The sequence below is a fragment of the Symphalangus syndactylus genome, chromosome 4 (genome assembly GCF_028878055.3).
Source record: "Symphalangus syndactylus isolate Jambi chromosome 4, NHGRI_mSymSyn1-v2.1_pri, whole genome shotgun sequence".
Taxonomy (NCBI): domain Eukaryota; kingdom Metazoa; phylum Chordata; class Mammalia; order Primates; family Hylobatidae; genus Symphalangus; species Symphalangus syndactylus.
The window spans coordinates 84,678,775-84,696,228 of NC_072426.2; the positions used below are offsets into that span (position 1 = coordinate 84,678,775).

The 17,454-nt window shown below is 36.7% G+C and overlaps 1 protein-coding gene across 6 annotated transcripts in view; it reads right to left on the bottom strand.

The window, feature by feature from the left end:
* Positions 1-17,454, bottom strand: part of WDFY4 (WDFY family member 4) — a 300,852-nt gene that overhangs the window by 110,493 nt on the left and 172,905 nt on the right. For all 6 annotated transcript variants that reach the window (XM_055275366.2, XM_055275372.2, XM_063638069.1 and 3 more), the window contains exon 40: positions 5,449-5,526. In XM_055275366.2, the coding sequence (XP_055131341.1) occupies positions 5,449-5,526 (78 nt within the window). The remainder of the gene's footprint in view (positions 1-5,448; positions 5,527-17,454) is intronic.

A 17,454-nucleotide genomic window follows, 5' to 3' on the forward strand; every position in this document is an offset into this window, starting at 1 on the left:
TGGTACCACAAGTATTTTCGATCATCCCCAAGATGATGCTAAGTCTGCAAAGGAGAAGTGCCTTCTCCAAAGCCAACAGGTGGTCAAACAGAGATTTAAACCTGGTCTGTTGGATTCCAAAGACTTCCTTGAGCATGGGAGCTAGATTCCTTTGCTGAGGGGCTATTATTTTATGAGCGCATGGTTTCTGCTAGCATTTCAAAAAACTGGAAGATTTATAGATGGAGGCCTTGCAAATCTTGGCCGTTTTAAATGAGTAAATTGTTCTCAGAACTTGTCGGAGGCATTCCCATGAAAGCATGGCTTTGGGGTAGGGGATAGTGCCCAGCAGGTGGTTTCTGGCATTTGATGGACCTGATCATCCATCATGTTTCTGTGAATCACCAGCAGTTCAATCTGGAGGATCTTCAACTTCCTTATCAGTCAAATGTGGTTAATAATAGTACCATAATAATAATCATAGCCTTCTAGAATGATTAAATGGGACAATATTTTCAAGAGCTTAATATGGTTCCTTACTCAGCTTAAGTAATCAGTGTTATCACTGTGAATGAATCTAATCCTATTTCAAAACAAGATCATTTTGTTTCTCTACAGTTCTTAAATTCATATCCCAAACAGTGCTAGCATGTTATGTAGTACTCCAATTGGTTAATAAGAAACTCCAAGATGTACATTGCAGTGCATGCCTCTAATCCCAGAGCTTTCGGAGGCCAAGGTGGGAGAATTTCTTGAGGCCAGAAGTTCAAGACCAGCCTAGGCAACATAGCAAGACCCAGTCTCTACAAAAAAATTAAAGAAATAACTGGGCATGTTAGTACATGGCTGTACTCTCAGCTATTTGGGAGGCTGAGGCAGGAGGATCTCTTGAGCCCAGTAGTTCAAGGCTTCTGTAGGCTATGATTTACATGACTGTACTCCAGCCTGGGCAACAAAGTAAAACCCTCCCTGTCTCAAAAAAAAAAAAAAAAGCCACCAGAAAAATAATGACTATCCAACTGACTATCCAAAGCTTTTTACAGAGACTTGGTCACATGGAATGAACACTTGTTTGGCGGAAATATATATATTTCAGTTTCCTGGAGATTGTAGTGACATTTGTACATTTGCATTTGTAGTAACATATGGAGTTTCATGGAGGATGAATAATCCCAAGCTATTGGGTTGTCCAGCCTTAGCTTCAAATTAGTTTTTTAAGAACACATATCCGGCCGGGCGCAGTGGCTCATGCCTGTAATCCCAGCACTTTGGGAGGCTGAGGCAGGCGAATCACAAGGTCAGGAGATCGAGACCATCCTGGCCACATGGTGAAACCCCATCTCTACTAAAAAAATACAAAAAAATTAGCTAGCGCGGAGGCAGGCGCCTGTAGTCCCAGCTACTCCGGAGGCTGAGGCAGGAGAATGGCATGAATCTGGAAGGCGGAGCTTGCAGTGAGCTGAGATAGTGCCACTGCACTCCAGCCTGGGCGAAAGAGCGAGACTCCGTCAAAAAAAAAAAAAAAAAAGAGCACGTATCCACCCCAAGTCTCCACCCATGCAACCTGGAGATGCACAGCTGCCTGGGTCTTCATCACAGAGCACACATGTTGTCTTGAATATCTGTAGTCAGACAACGGTGTGATCCCTGAGAGAGATGTGATTATTTAGTCCATGATAGCAAGTTACATGTGGCCCACGGCAGAGGATGTCAGATGACTAAATAGCAAAAGTCCTGAGTTTCCATACCTGCAAAGGTGCTCTGAAATGCCCATGTTTCTGCACAGTGTAAGGCCCTCTTTCTATTCAAACTGCAAGTGGGCCAAATGCCACACTTAAGGCCCACAGACTCACAGGCAGGGATTGATTCTTTTTTTTTTTTTTTTTTTTTTTTTTTTGAGACGGAGTCTTGTTCTGTTGCCCAGGCTGGAGTGCAGTGGCGCGATCTCGGCTCACTGCAAGCTCCGCCTCCCGGGTTCACGCCATTCTCCTGCCTCAGCCTCTCCAAGTAGCTGGGACTACAGGCACCCGCCACCACGCCTGGCTAATTTTTTTTTTTGTATTTTTAGTAGAGACGGGGTTTCACCGTGGTCTCGATCTCCTGACGTCGTGATCCGCCCGCCTTGGCCTCCCAAAGTGCTGGGATTACAAGCTTGAGCCACTGCGCCTGGCCGGCAGGGATTGATTCTGTTATGTTGGGGGACAACTGCAATTTCTTTCTTTTTTTTTTCAGAGACAAGGTCTTTTTCTCTGTCATACAGGCTAGAAGTCTAGAAAGCAGTGGCATGATCATAGCTCACTGTAACCTATAACCTCCAACTCCTGGGATGAAGCAATCTTCCCACCCCAGCATCCTGAGTACCTGGAACTAAAGGTGCCACTATACGTGGCTAATGTCTTTTTAACTACTTTTTTTTGGAGATGGGGTCTCACAATGTTGCCCAGTCTGGCCTTGAACTACTGGCATCAAACAGTCGTCCTGCCCAACCTCCCAAAGCACTGGAATTAGAGGCATGAGCCACCACACTTGACCAGTTATGATTTTCGAATCACAGCAACCCTTGGGTAGCAACACTTAGATTAACCTTTGGAAACCCAGCCCTTCCCTAATTTCAGTCCCTGCTACTTCAGTGGGGTTGACCAGGCTTCAAAGATGAACACTTCACCCAAGTCTCTATAATCAGAGTTGTTATGAATGGTTATAGGATGGGCCAATGGGCACCACCCCCTAGGGCTGGGAATGGCACCCTCAGGAGCCCACACAGAGGAAGCAGAGCACGGAACTTGATCCAGCACTGCTTGAATTCTGCATTTCCCTGCATTCTTCAGTAAAAGAAGACTTTTTTTTGTTGCCTAAGGCAGTCTGAGTTAAGTTTCCAATATTTGTATCTGAGAGAGCTGTGATAAATACTCAATGAGTAGATGGAGACCGAACAAGAAAAGGAAACTAAAGGCCCTAGAAGAGAGTGGGACAGAAGACGGTGGCCATTTCTGGGTTGTCAGGCATCTCACAAAGAACTCCAACCAGTAAAGACTGTGTAGGCAGGATAAGTCATTTCTGCAAATTATAATGAAGATTCAACATAAGAACTGGATGGCTTAAGTATGTAACAGACAGAGCAAGAGAGGCTGGGCCACAGAGAAGGGAACGAAGATAACGCGGACAAGGCAAAGGGGAATCTGAACAGGGCCAGACTGTAGAGGCAACTTTTTGTCAGAACTTCTGGATCAAAAAAAAAATTGGCTGATTAACTATTTGAATTGCAAGGTTTGCTGTTGATATAATAATGGGATATAATGATGCTCGGGTTAACTTCCAGGGCACTAGGCAATGATGCCTTGTTATGCTGGGGGCTGCTGCCATCTCCAGTCACCTCTCAGTTGTGGGTAAAGTGCCTGGTTAGAAAAGTCCTGCATGATGTGTTACTGGCCACCCTGTGGGCAAGGGCCCCTGAATCTTCCCTTCTTAGGAGGGCCTCATTGGGTGCACCTGGGAGAAGCTGTCCTCAAAGGACGTGGCAGATTTCTCAAGACTAATCTCTGTCCAGAGTTTGGACCTGACTTTTCTGGAAGTGGAATGGGCCTTTGTTGGGAAAGCATACTTCCCCTTAAAAAAGCAGGGCAATGGTCCACATCCCATTATCTATGGCAGATGTTATTATATCTGCATTCTTTCAAATATCAAAACAACCTGTCTTAAATATTTAAATACTTGGAAAGTATCCTTGTGGATTAGCTTGCAAATGCTGATTTTCTCAAAAATACCTCAATCAACAGGAAAATTGCACAACTTTCTCAAGTCCTTTCTGAACTCCAGTCAGGCCCTGCTGCTGAACATGAGACAGGCTAACCTTTCGGGTGGCTGAATCCCTTCCTTCTGGGCTTGAGGGAGTTGCACCCTTCCCACACGAACCTATAATCTCACAAATGTCAACAGAATTTCACAAAGTACCCCAGGGCACCTCTCCTGGCCATAACTGTATCTCCCAGGCTCTTCTAACCATTGGAGCAGAAATGGTTGCACTCTAGACCAGATGCAGATTAGGAAGTTTAGTTAAACCACATCCTCTGTCTCAAAATGGTGCAGTGGTGATGAGGATGTCCACCAATAAAGGATGCAATCCTACAAGATTCATCTTATTTCCCCATCAGTGGCAATTAAATTTATCAGCCATATTGCTAGTCCTGAGTGAAATCAGTCAATCCATGTTGTGAGTCATTCACGTGCAATGATCTGTCCAGTAGGCACAGATGATACCCAAATAGGCCAGCAAGGCACCCTACCCAGCTGTGCAGCACAGTCAGCAATGTTGGAGTGGGGTAGATGCCCACAGAGAAAATCCTTGTCCAACCAGAGGGTCTGTGAAAGACCAGCTTGTGCACTCAGAAAAACTAGACATGCCTGCTGATCCCTCTGACCATCACAGCCATGATCACGTCCTGTACACACCAAACCTCCTTTCTCACAAGTGTCGTGTCTGATAAGCTGCTGTTCCCATCACTCAGGAGAGCCTGGGAGGCTATGTTGCTAAGCTGTGTGTTCCTGGGGTTCAGGCTGCACATCCGTGAATGGGGCTTCCCAGGGGCATGTTGTGGGCTTATATGGGGGAAATTAGACAAGGCAACTCAGCTTCAGATGATTAGTGCCTCTTCTGTTTTCTGGCACTGGGCACCATGTGTAAGCCTTCCTGATCCGTGGCCCACCCAGGGCACACTAATGGCTCCTTACACCCCATCGCTCCTTTCCCCATAGTAGAACATCCTATCATTGAGCTCATCACCATGTTTTGTTAAGAGTAAAGAAATGCCCATGTTTGGTGGGCATTTCTTTACTCTGGGTTTCATCTACAAGTTTCAAACACCTTCAAGACACAGGAGTATCATAATCTCTGCCTTTTTTAATACTTCACACTGTCTCTGGGACAAAGAAATTGCTGGGTAAATAATATATTCAACAGGGTTTTAAGACTGTACATCGTGTTCTATTTTTAGCAATATGTTAAATTTTTATTAATAACAGTAACACCAAATAAAAATAAACTTCTTAGCTATTCTATAACCACACATGGGTTACCTATTCTCTATCAGCCACAGTCTGGGTGCTGCACACTTGCTCTTAAATCTTCACAGGTAGGAAGACTTATTCCAGCTTAGAGACGAGCACACAGAGGCTCAGACCCCTGGCATAGAAAGGGGCAGATTTAGAATTCAAATAAAGCTCTGACTGGCATGAGAGCCACTGTTCTTTACCTAGATTGTACAGCAGTCAGGCCTAGATAGGTACTTTAAATATCTAAGCCTGCCCTTGTCAGTGGCAACCCATTGCATTTAGGATAAAATGCAAAACCCCAACATGCTGCAAGCCTGGTGGGCAATCCAGAATGTAAACCAAAGGCCCTTCTGATTATTTTTCAGGTTCAAGGTGGATTCCAGCTTACTGTATAGAGAAAGCCTATGTTTTGTTTCTTACTTGCACATGGTCTTTGTATAAAGACGCATATAGCTCTTGTCCTCTTCTTCTGTAGTTCTCTATACATGACACAAAATCCTGGAGAAAGGAGAAAACAAGTCACAGCTTAATGATAGTTGTGATTTTATTTTATTTTATTTTATTTTATTTTATTTATTTTTTGAGACACAGTCTCACAATGTCACCTAGGATGGAGTGCAGTGGCACAATATTGGCTCGCTGCAACCTCTGCCTCACAGGTTCAAGCGATTCTCCTGCCTCAGCCTCCCAAGTAGCTGGGATTTCAGGTGCCCACCACCATGCCTGGCTAATTTTTGTATTTTTAGTAGAGACAGGTTTCACCATGTTGGCCAGGCTGGTCTTGAACTTCCGACCTCAGGTGATCCATCAGCCTCAGCCTCCCAAAGTGCTGGGATTACAAGCGTGAGTGATAGTTGTGATTTTAGATAAGAACGTCTCTATATTGACCAATTGACAGAGGAAATAGTGGTTACAGAATTTGTTGGTCAAATGAGATTCATACAAACACAGGCATCACCTATGCTGACACACTCACATATGAACACATTCACATACGTGTTTATGGGTTGCTTGCATCTCCATCTATGATGAACTAGCTTGCAGTAGCTCAACCTTCCTCCTAAGAATGACTGAAAAGACCTAGATTTGAACAATCTGCTCTAAGACAGCAGAGAGCTACCAAGAGAGCTGAATTTGAGGAGCCAAAATTCTGAAGAGGAATTCAATGAGGTGTGCCCAACATTTATGCTTTTTTATATTTTTTGGACCTTGAGATACATGAAAATTTTCAAATAGCTCAAAAGGATGAGAAGCTGAGGCCACAAAACAAAATTCAGTAAATTTAAAAGGATAGACATAATACAAAGCATGTCTTTTAATCACAATGGAACAAAATTTGAAATCAACTAGCAGAAAGAAATTTGGCAAACTCAAAAATAAGTGTAGATTAAAAAGCACATTCCTAAATAACTAATGGGTCAAAGAAGAAATCAAAAGGGAACTTTTTGAGATGAATAAAAATAAAGACACGACATACCAAAACACATAGGCTATAACTAAAGCAGAGCATAAAGGAAAACTCATAGTTGTAATTGCCAATATTAAGAAAAAATAGAAATACCTTAAATCAATATCTGAAACTTCCATCTGAAGACACTGGGAAAAAAAGAGCAAACTAAATCTAAAGCAAGCAGAAGGAAGGGGAAAATAAATATTAATGCAGAAAGTAATGAGTTACAGAATATAAAAACAATAAATAAAATCAATGAAACTAAAATCTGGTACTTTGGAAAGATTGATAAAATTGGCAGTCTTCAGCTAGGTTGACCAGGAAAAAAGAGAAAAGGCTTAAATTATTATACTAGGATCAGAAATGAAGGAGACATTACTACTGACCTTACTGAATTTGTTCAAAGGATTATAAAAAATACTATAAACAATTGTATGCCAACAAATTAAATAGCTTAGATTAGATGAACAAATTCCTAGAAAGACACAAATTGCCAAAACTGACTCAAGAAGAAATGGGCAATTGGAATAGATCAATAAAAAGAAAATAAATTGAATTAGTAAAACAACAACAACAACAAAACCTACCCACAAGGAAGAGCCCAGCCCCGGCCCAGATGACTTCACTGCTGAATCCTAACCACCACTTAGTGAAGAATTAATGGTAGTTTTTCAAAAACTCTCCCAAGAATTAGAAGAGAAAGGGACACTTCCCAACACATTCTATGGGACCAGTTATTACCCTGATACAGAAAACAGACAAAGGCTTTACAAGAGAACTATAGACCAATATCTCATATAAATATGAATGTAGAAATCCTCAACAAAGTATCAAAAAACTGAATCCACCAACATATAAAAAATTATATACCATGACCAAGTGAGATTTAGCCTAGTAATGCAGAGTTGGCTTAACAACTGAAAATAATTAATGTACTACACCACATAATAGAATAAATAACAGAAACCATGTAATCATTTCAATAGACATTTAAAAAAATTGACAAAAATTTAAAACCCTTTCATGACAAAACAAAAAGTCAACCAACTGTGTGGGGAAAAAGAGTTTTCTCAATCTCATAAAGGGTAACTACAAAAAGTCCACAGCCAACAAACATTATACAACATTATACTTGGTGGTGAAGGACTGAATGTTCCTTAACATCAGGAACAAGACAAGGATGTCCACTCTCAACACTTCTAGACAGCAATGTACTGAAGGTTCTAGACAGGACAACCAGGCAAGAAAAAGAAATAAAAGGCATCCAAATTGAAAGAGAAGAAAAACACCTCTGTTCACAGATGGCAGGATTCTATATATAGAAAATCCCAAATATTCCATAAAAGAACTACTAAAACCAATAAATGAATTAAGCAAAGTTTCAGTGTACAAGATCAAAACACGTAAATCAGCTGTGTTCCTATCCACCTCTAATGAACAATCCAAAAAATAAATTAAGAAAGCGATTCCTCTTATAACATTATCAAAATAATAAAATGCCTAGGAATACATTTAACCAAAGTGAAAAACTTGTACACTGAAACCTATAAAATATCACTGGAAGACCTAAATTTAATAGAAGATATCCCATATGTATGGTAACAAGTTCTTATATTGTTAAAATGTCAATACTACCTAACATAATCTACAGAATTAACAATCCCTATCAAATTCCAGTGATCACTCTTTTTTGCAAAAATTGAAAAGCCAATCTTCAAGATCATATGAAATTACAAGGGACCTCCAAAACCAAAACAATCTAACAAAATAAAGAATGTAGAAAGACTTATAGCTCCTGATTTCAAAACTTACTGTAAAGCAATGTCAAACAAGGCGGTGCAGCACTGGCATAAGAATAGATACATACATCAATGGAATAAAATTGAGAGTCCAAAAATAAAGCAATTTGCCCATATTCAATTAATTTTTTACAAAGGTGCCAAAACTATACAATGGGGAAGGAATAGTCTTTGTAACAAATGGTGACGGAAAACTAAATAGCCATATGCAAAATAATGAAGTTAAACGTTTACTGCATAACATACAAAAATTAACTTAAAATGAAACAAAAACCTGAATAGAAGAGCTAAAATTATAAAACTCTTAGAAGAAAACTTAAAAGTACATCTGCATGATCTCAGATTTGGCATTTGTCTGATTTAGATTTGGCACCAAAAATAAAAGCAACAATGAAAAGTGATATGGTTAGGCTTTGTGTGCCCACTCAAATCTCATCTTGAATTGTAATCCCCCAAATCCCCATCATTTCCACGTGTCAAGGGGGAGACCAGGTGGAGGCAACTGAATCATGGGGTGGTTTCCCCCATGCTGTTCTTGTGATAGTGAGTGAGTTCTAATGAGAACTGATGGTTTATAAGGAGCTCTTCCCCACTTCGCTCAGCACTTCTACATCCCACCACCTTGTGAAGACGGTGCCTTGGTTCCTCTCCGCCTTCTGCCATGATTGTAAGTTTCCTGAGGCCTCCCAAGCCATGTTGAACTGTGAGTCAATTAAATCTCTTTTCTTTATAAATTACCCAGTCTTGGGCAGTTCTTTATAGCACTATGAAAGCAGACTAATACAAAAAGGATAAATTGGACTTTACCAAAAGTAAAAATTTGTGCTTTGAAAGACACTATTAGAAAGTAAAAAAAGACCCACAGAATGAAAAAAAATATATAAATTACATGCCTGATAAGGGACTCATATCTAGAATATATAAAAATACTTATAGATCAATAATAAAAAGAAAAATAATCCAATTTAAGAATGGATACTGGATCCAAAAAGACTGCTCTTCAAGGAAGATATTCAAATGGGTAATAAGCAGGTGAAAAGGTGCTTAGTGTCATTTGTCATCAGAGAAATGCAAACTAAAACTCACAATGAGATCAATGATACAGCCAACCAAGTAGGATGGTTAGAATCAAAACTTTAGATAATAACAAGTTTTACTGAGAGTATGGATAAATAGAAACTCTCATACACTGTTGATGGGAATGTAAAATGGTGTAGAATTTTGGAAAAAATTCTGAAAGTTATTCAAATGATTAAATAAAGTGTTGCCATTGACTCAGCAATTCCATTCTCAGGTATACACCCAAGAAAAAAATTGTGTCCAACTGAAACTTATACATGAATGTTTATAGCAATATTATTCATAATAGCCAAAAGTTGGAAACAACCTAAATGTCCACCAACTGATGAACGAATAAACAAAATATGGTCAGTCTATATGATGGCATATTATTTAGTCATAAAAAAGAATGATGTGTTGACACATGCTATAACATGCATGAGCCTTAAAAGCAACATCATAAGTGAAAGAAGCTAATTTCAAAAGCCCAAATATTATATGATTCCATTTATATGAAATGTTTATAGAGAAAGTAAATTAGTGATTGCTTAGGACTAGAGGGATGGGGGATAGAAGAGTGATAGCTAAAGAGTATAGAGTATCTTTCTGAGATTATAAAATGTTATAAAATTGATTACAGTGATAGTGGCACATATCTGGGAATATACTATAAACCAGCAGTTCTCAACTTTTCTGGCACCAGGGACTGGTTTTGTGGAAGACAATTTTTCCATGAACTGGAGCTGAGGGGTTGGAGGAAGATGGTTTTAGGATGATTCAAGTACATTACATTTATTATGCACTTTATTTCTATTATTATTACATTGTAATATATAATGAAATAATTATACAACTCACAATAACATAGAACAGCCTTGAGCTGTTTCCCTGCAACTATATGGTCCCATCTGAGGGTGATGGGAGACAGTAACAGATCATCAGGCATTAGATTCTCATAAGGAGAACACAACCTAGATCCCTGACATGTGCAGTTCACAATAGGCTTTGTGCTCTTATGAGAGTCTAATGCCACCACTGATCTGACAGGAGGCAGGGCTTAGATACCGGTCCATGGCCTGGGGGTTGGGGATCCTTGCTATAAACCATTTAATTGTTTACTTTAAATAGGTGAATTGTATGTTATATGAATTACATATAAATAAATCTTTTAATAAAAAATATTTAGGGAAAAATAAAATCCAGAATCTCATAACGTAGACTCACATCAAGAACCAGGAAAATCTCAAACTGAATAAAGAAAGACAATCAACAGATGTGTACAGTGAGATAGCAGAAGTGTTAGAACTATTTGACAAAGATTTTAAAGCAGCCATCATAAAAATCCTTCAACAACTACAAATTTAAAACATTCTGAAAGAAATTTTAAAAAATTAGGGAGCCTCTGTTAATAAATAGAACATCTTATCAGATAAATAGAAGAGATAAAGAGGAACCCAGTGTAAAACAGCAGAATTCAAGGGACAAAGGGAATAATCAGTGAACTGGACAATAGAACAATAGCAAGTAGGTATTTGGAACAACAGTGAGAAAGTAGAATGGAAAAAATGAACAAAGTCTTAGCTACCTATAGGACTATAACAAAAGATTTAATCTTTGTGTCATCAGAATCCCAAAAAGAATGGATAAAGTGGGTGGTGCCTAAAACTTACTCAAAAAAATAATGGCTGAAAAAATCCCCCAAATGGCAAAAGATATAAACCTACAGGCTTCAGAAGCTAAGTAAATTCCAAACAAGACTGACCCACAGAAATCCATGTCAAGACACATCATAGTCAGACTTCTGAAAACCAACACAAAGAAAAAAATCTTAAACACAGGAAGAGAGAAACAACACCTTCCTAGAGGGAAAAGTATTAATAACAGTGATTTTTTTCATCAGAAGCCATGGAGGCCAAAAGGAAGTGGCACAGTATTTCTCAAGGGCTGAAAATAAAGAACTGTCAACACAGTATCCTATATCCAGCAAAAATATCCCTTTGAATTAAAGGGTAAATTAACACATTCTAAGATAAAGGAAAATTAAGAGAATTTGTCACCACCAAAGCTACCCTATAAAAATAGTTAAAGGAAGCTCTTTAAACAGAAGGTAAATGATAAAAGAAGGAATCTTGAAATACCAGGGAGAAAAAAGAAATACAGCAAGCAACATAAATATGGGTAGATACAATGTACATCCTTTTCCTCTTGAGACTTCTAAATTATTAGTGATGGTTAAAACAAAAATTATAACACTGTCTGATTTTATAACACTGTGTGATTTTAAACAAGTGTAGAGAAAATATTTAAAACTATTACATTATAAATGGAGAGTAATACCCAGAGCAACAACTAAAAAACCCACACAGAGAGATACACTCAAAACACAATAAATAAATCAAAATTTAATTCCAAAAAAATGTTCAAGTAACCCACACTGGTAGACAACTTCACCCAACAACAAGACAATACACATTCTCTTCGATTGCTCTCAAAACATACACAAAACATCTTGGGCTATAAAAAAATCCAAAAAATTAAAATAAACAAAAACATGCAGAATGTGTCCTCGATACACAATTGAATCAAACTAGAAATTAGTAACAAAAGGAAAAGAAGAAATCCTCAAACTCTTCGGAACTAACAATAGATTTTAATCTGTGTCAAAAAAGAAGTCTCAAAAAATTTTTTTAAAAAATACATTAAATTTAATGAAATTGAAAATAGAAAATATCAAAATTTGTTTTACATAGCTAAATCACTATTGAGAGGAAAATACGTGGCAAAGATGCATAATTAGAAAATAGTAAAATTATGTTATAAACTGAATGTTTGTGTTCCCCCCAAATTCATAAGTTGAAATCCTAACCCCCAACATAATGGTATTAAGAGGTGAGACATTTGGGAAGTGATTAGGTTTGATGCTGCCATGGGGTAGACCCCCATGATGGTATTAGTGTCCTCATAAGAAAAGGAAAAGACACCAGAGCTTTCTCTCTCCACCATGTGAGGATACAGCAAGAAGGCAGCCTTCAGTAAGCCAGGAGGGGAGCCTTCACCAGGGAGAAAATTACCCAGCACCTAGCTCTTGGACTTCCCAGCCTGTAGAACTGTCAGAAATAAGCCAGCCTGTGGGTAGTAACTTGTAATAGCAGCCTGAGCTGATAAGACAAATTCTCAAATAAATAATCTAAATTCCTACTCAAGGAACTAGAAAAAAGTGAAAAATAAACCCAAAGCAAGCAAAAGGAAGGTCATAATAAAGAGTAGAAATCAATGAAATTAAAAACAGAAAAATGATTGAAACCAAAACCTGTACTTTGAAGAGATAAAATTTACAAACCTTTAGGAACACTAACATGGATGCAAAAAGAAATGACACAAACTGCAATTCTCAAAAATGAAACAGGGGCTATTTCTACTGACCTGGCAAGCATAAAAAATAAGGTAATACCATGAACTGTACACACATCAATGTGACAATTTAGGTGAAATGGATAAATTCTTTGCCAAACACAAACTACCACGACTCATCCAATATATGATAGATCATTGGCATAGCCTTATAGCTGCTATAAAAACTGAATTCATAATTTTTAAAGTCTCCAAAAATAAATTGCCAAATCCACATATTTTCAATTGAGGATTATATTAAAAATTTAAGAAAGAATTAAAATCGAATTTACAAAATATCATCTAGAAAATAGAGTAGGAGATGATATTTTCCAATTAGTTTTATGAGGCTAGCAATAGTCTGATAACAAAACCAGACAAACAGTATGAAAAAAGAGAAAACTATTTGTTCACGAATAGGTGCAAATTTTCTTATATTAACAAACAGAATTCAAGAACACTCCAAAACACTAATATACAATGGCCAAGTGGGATTTATTCCAGGAATGCAAATCTGACAAATATCCAAAAAGTAATCAATCAATCTAATTCACCATTTTAGCAGGTTAAAGAAGAAACTCTCATGGTCATATCAAGTGATATAGGATAACATTTGATAAAATTTAACACCTATTCATGATAAAACTCTCAGTAAACTAGGAATAGGTATAAATGTTTTTGACTTGATAAAGGGCATCTACAAAAACTCTACAGCTAACATCTTATTTAGTGATAAATAATGAATACTTTCACTCTAAAATTGGAATAAAGATGTCTACTTTCACTGCTTTTATTCAGTATAGTGCTAGAAGTTCTATTCAGTGCAATAAGGCAAGAAAAAAAGTAAAAGCCATACAGATTGAAAAGAAATAAATAAAACTGTCCCTATTTGTAGATACTCTGATTCTGTTGAATTCCTAAGGTATTTACAAAAGCAAAACAAAACAAAATTCAATAAGGTAAATACTCAAGGTATAAAAAAAAATGGAGACACAAGATATAAGATCAACACACACATAATAACTGTATTTCAAAATACTAGCAATGAACACATGGATGCTGAAATAAAAAACAATATCATTGTCAATTTCTCAAAAATAATGAAAAAAGTGTAAATCTAATAAAACACATATAGGATGCATATGTTGAAAACTACGAAATGCAGATGAAAGAAATAAAAGAAGATCTGAATAAAGGGAAAAACATATCATGTTCATGAATCGGAAGACTCAACCTACGAATACGTCATTTCTTCTCAAATTGCTAAGCATGTTTAATAAAATTCTTATTAAAATACCAGCAAGGCTTTTTCTAGATACAGACGAGTTTCTAAAACTGGTGTCAATTGGAAAAGGGACTAGGAGAGTTAAAACAACTTTGAAAACTGAGAGTAAAATGAGAGGAATAATTCCACCTGATTTCAAGACTTATTATACTCATAATTACAGTAATTGAGAATGTGTGTTACTGAGAGAGGAGCAGATATATAGATCAGTGGAACAGAAGAGAGAATCCAGAAATAATCCACACATGAATGCCCAACTAATTTTTGACAAAGTTGCAAAAGCTATTCAACAGATAGCTTTTCAGCAAATGGTGCTGGAGCAATTGGATGTCCATTGCCCAAAAAATGAACTTAAGTCTCACACCTTATACAAAATTTAATTTGAAATGGACCACAGACTTAAATGTAAAACATAAAACTATACATATTTAGGAGAAAATCTTTCATATCTAGGGATAAGCAAAGAGTTCTTAGATTTTATATTAAGACTGCCATTCGTAAAAAGAAAAATTAATGAATTGGACATCAACATTAAAATTTTGCTCTGCAAAACCATGAGAACAGAACGCTATGACAATATACACTCTGAGAGAAAATATTTGTAAGACACATATCCATCAAAGTATTAACATCTAAAATATATGAAGAACTCTTAAAATTCAACATGTAGGCTGGGTGTGGTGGCTCACACCTATAATCTCAGCACTTTGGGAGGCTGAGGCAGGTGGATCACCTGAGGTCAGGAGTTCGAGATGAACCTGGCCAACATGGTGAAACTTTGTCTCTACTGAAAATACAAAACAATTAGCCAGGCATGGTGGCAGGTGCCAGTAATCCCAGCTACTCAAGAGGCTGAGGCAGGAGAATCGCTTGTACCTGGCAGTGGAGGTTGCAGTGAGCCGAGACTGCACCATTGCACTCCAGCCTGGGAAACAAGAGAAAAAGTCCATTAAAAAAAAAAAAAAATCAACAAGTAAAAAAGAAAAAATACCATCAGAAAATGTACGAAAGATGTGAACAAACATTTTACTAAAGAAGATATAAACACCTTAGTACACTTTGTTCCATCCATGTCACCCATCTAGATGGATATAGAGACTTTAATATTAATGCCTTTTTATAATAGACTGGCTAAATAACTTATATTTATATATTGAACATAGTAATGATTCTCAAAATGTGGCCGATAAATTTCTAGGGATTCCTGAGACCTTTTCAGAGGCCATGTGAAATTAAAACTACCTTCAAAATACTATGACATTTTTGCCTTTTTTTCCCCGTGTTGAAATTGCATTGATGGCCCCAAAAAGCAATAGTAAACAAAACTAATGCCTTGGCACAAATCAAGACATTGGCACCAACTGTATAAAAATCATCATGTGTATTCCCCACCACCAAGAGCTTATAGGAGGAAAAAAAAAAGCTATTTTCACTTAAGAACATCTTTGACAAAGCAGTACAAATTATTAATTTTATTAAATCTCAACCCTGAATACACTTCTTTTAATAGTTTGTGTGATAAAATGGGAAGTCTGCATAAAGCATTTCTGAATACCAAAAAAAAATGTGATGGTTGTCTCAAGGAAAAGCATGTGCATAACTGTTAGTTCTGTGAGCCAAACTAGCTGCTTCTCTCAGAGAACATCATTTTTATCTGAACAAATGACTGGCAGACAAAATTACAGTTATTGGCATGAGTATTTGGCAGCTATTTTCTTGAAAGTGAACAAAGTAAACCTGTCATCTCAAATGAAACAACTGACAGTATTTGCTGCCAAAGACAAAATTTGAGCAAATTTTAGAAAAATCAAGCAAATACTAGAATTTTGGAAAATTTGTATCTGTGTGCCTCTGTGAGCTTGACAGTGTCACAGTAGCTAAGAGTTTTTCTGGTAAGAGGTGTTAACTTCAGCATAATTGTTCCATATTGCATAATAAAATGTGTCAACAATTGGGAGATCTACATAACTCAGGGAACCAATATTTCCCATATATGCTATCTGTATGTTCTAGTGCATGTTACAAAATAATGTATGGGTTAAAATATTCACTCAAAGTGCAAGATAGATCAACACATTTTAACGTAACAGAGTACAAAAATGTTACTGATAGAGTTCAAGTGTCCTTTAAGAAGTTACTACTTGTTGAGTTTTGGTATAGTATCAAAGAAGAGTATAATTTCCTTAAACCACCATGGCACCCGTATACCTATGTAACAAACCTGCACGTACTGCACATGTACCCCAGAACTTAAAGTATAATTTAAAAAAGAAGAAAAAAAAGAATCAGAAGAAAATTGAGCCTCACATAGACATGTAGTTGAAAAAGAGAGGAGTATTTTAATAGTCTTTTCAGATAACTGGATATTTTTCTTGAATACTCTTATCAATCTGACAGGTAGTATCTGGTTAGGTAAGTTGAGATGTGGAATCTGAAACAATATCAATCAACTTTTCATATTCTATTGTATTAAAATACAGTGGCTATCTTGCAAAAAAAAGACTCTTAAAATACTACTTCCTTTTCTAACTGCATATCTGTGGGAAGCCAGATATTCTTCACCTATTTCAAAACATACTACAACAGACTGAATAAAGAAACAGATATAAGAATTCAGCAATTTTCCACTAAGTCCTACCGATATTAAAAAGATTTTCAAAAATATAAAACAATACCACTTTTCTTACATTTTTTGTTTTAAAAATATAGTTAAAATAGTCTCCCCTTACCTTCAGGGGACATGTTCCAAGATATTCCAAGAACGCCTGAAACCACAGATAGTACTGAACCCTATATATACTGTTTTTCTATATATACATACCTATGATAAAGTTTAATCTATAAATTAGGCACAGAAAGAGATTAACAACAATAATTAATAATGAATGGAGTAATTATAGTAATATACTGTAACAAAAGTTATTTAAAACTTATAAGTTATTTCTGAGATTTTTCTACTTAATATTTTTGGACCATGGTTAACTATGGATAACTCAAACTGCAGAAAGCAAAACTGTCAGTAAGAGGGCACTACCGTACTCATTCAAAATGTTATGTTTACACATAATGGGTCTATTATTTCTATTATTATTTTAAAATAAATTAACACATGCATCATTTTAAAAATTGTTTTAATTTATAATATAGTACCTATTAATAGATAAAATATACATAAGCCAAAGCTCTTTGGAGTCCTTAATAATTTTTAAGAAAGTGAACAGGTCTTGAGACCAAAAAGTTTGAGAACTGTTGCCCTACCACTATGAAAACGAATGAACCACTACTACAGATAAACCTTACAAACATAATTTGCAGTGAAATAAGCCAGACCAAAGAGTATATACTATGTTATTTCATTTATGTAAAATTTAAAATATGGAAAACTAATTTATGATATTAGATACTAAAAGAGGGACTACTTTGGGGGAAGAAGGTGATAGAGA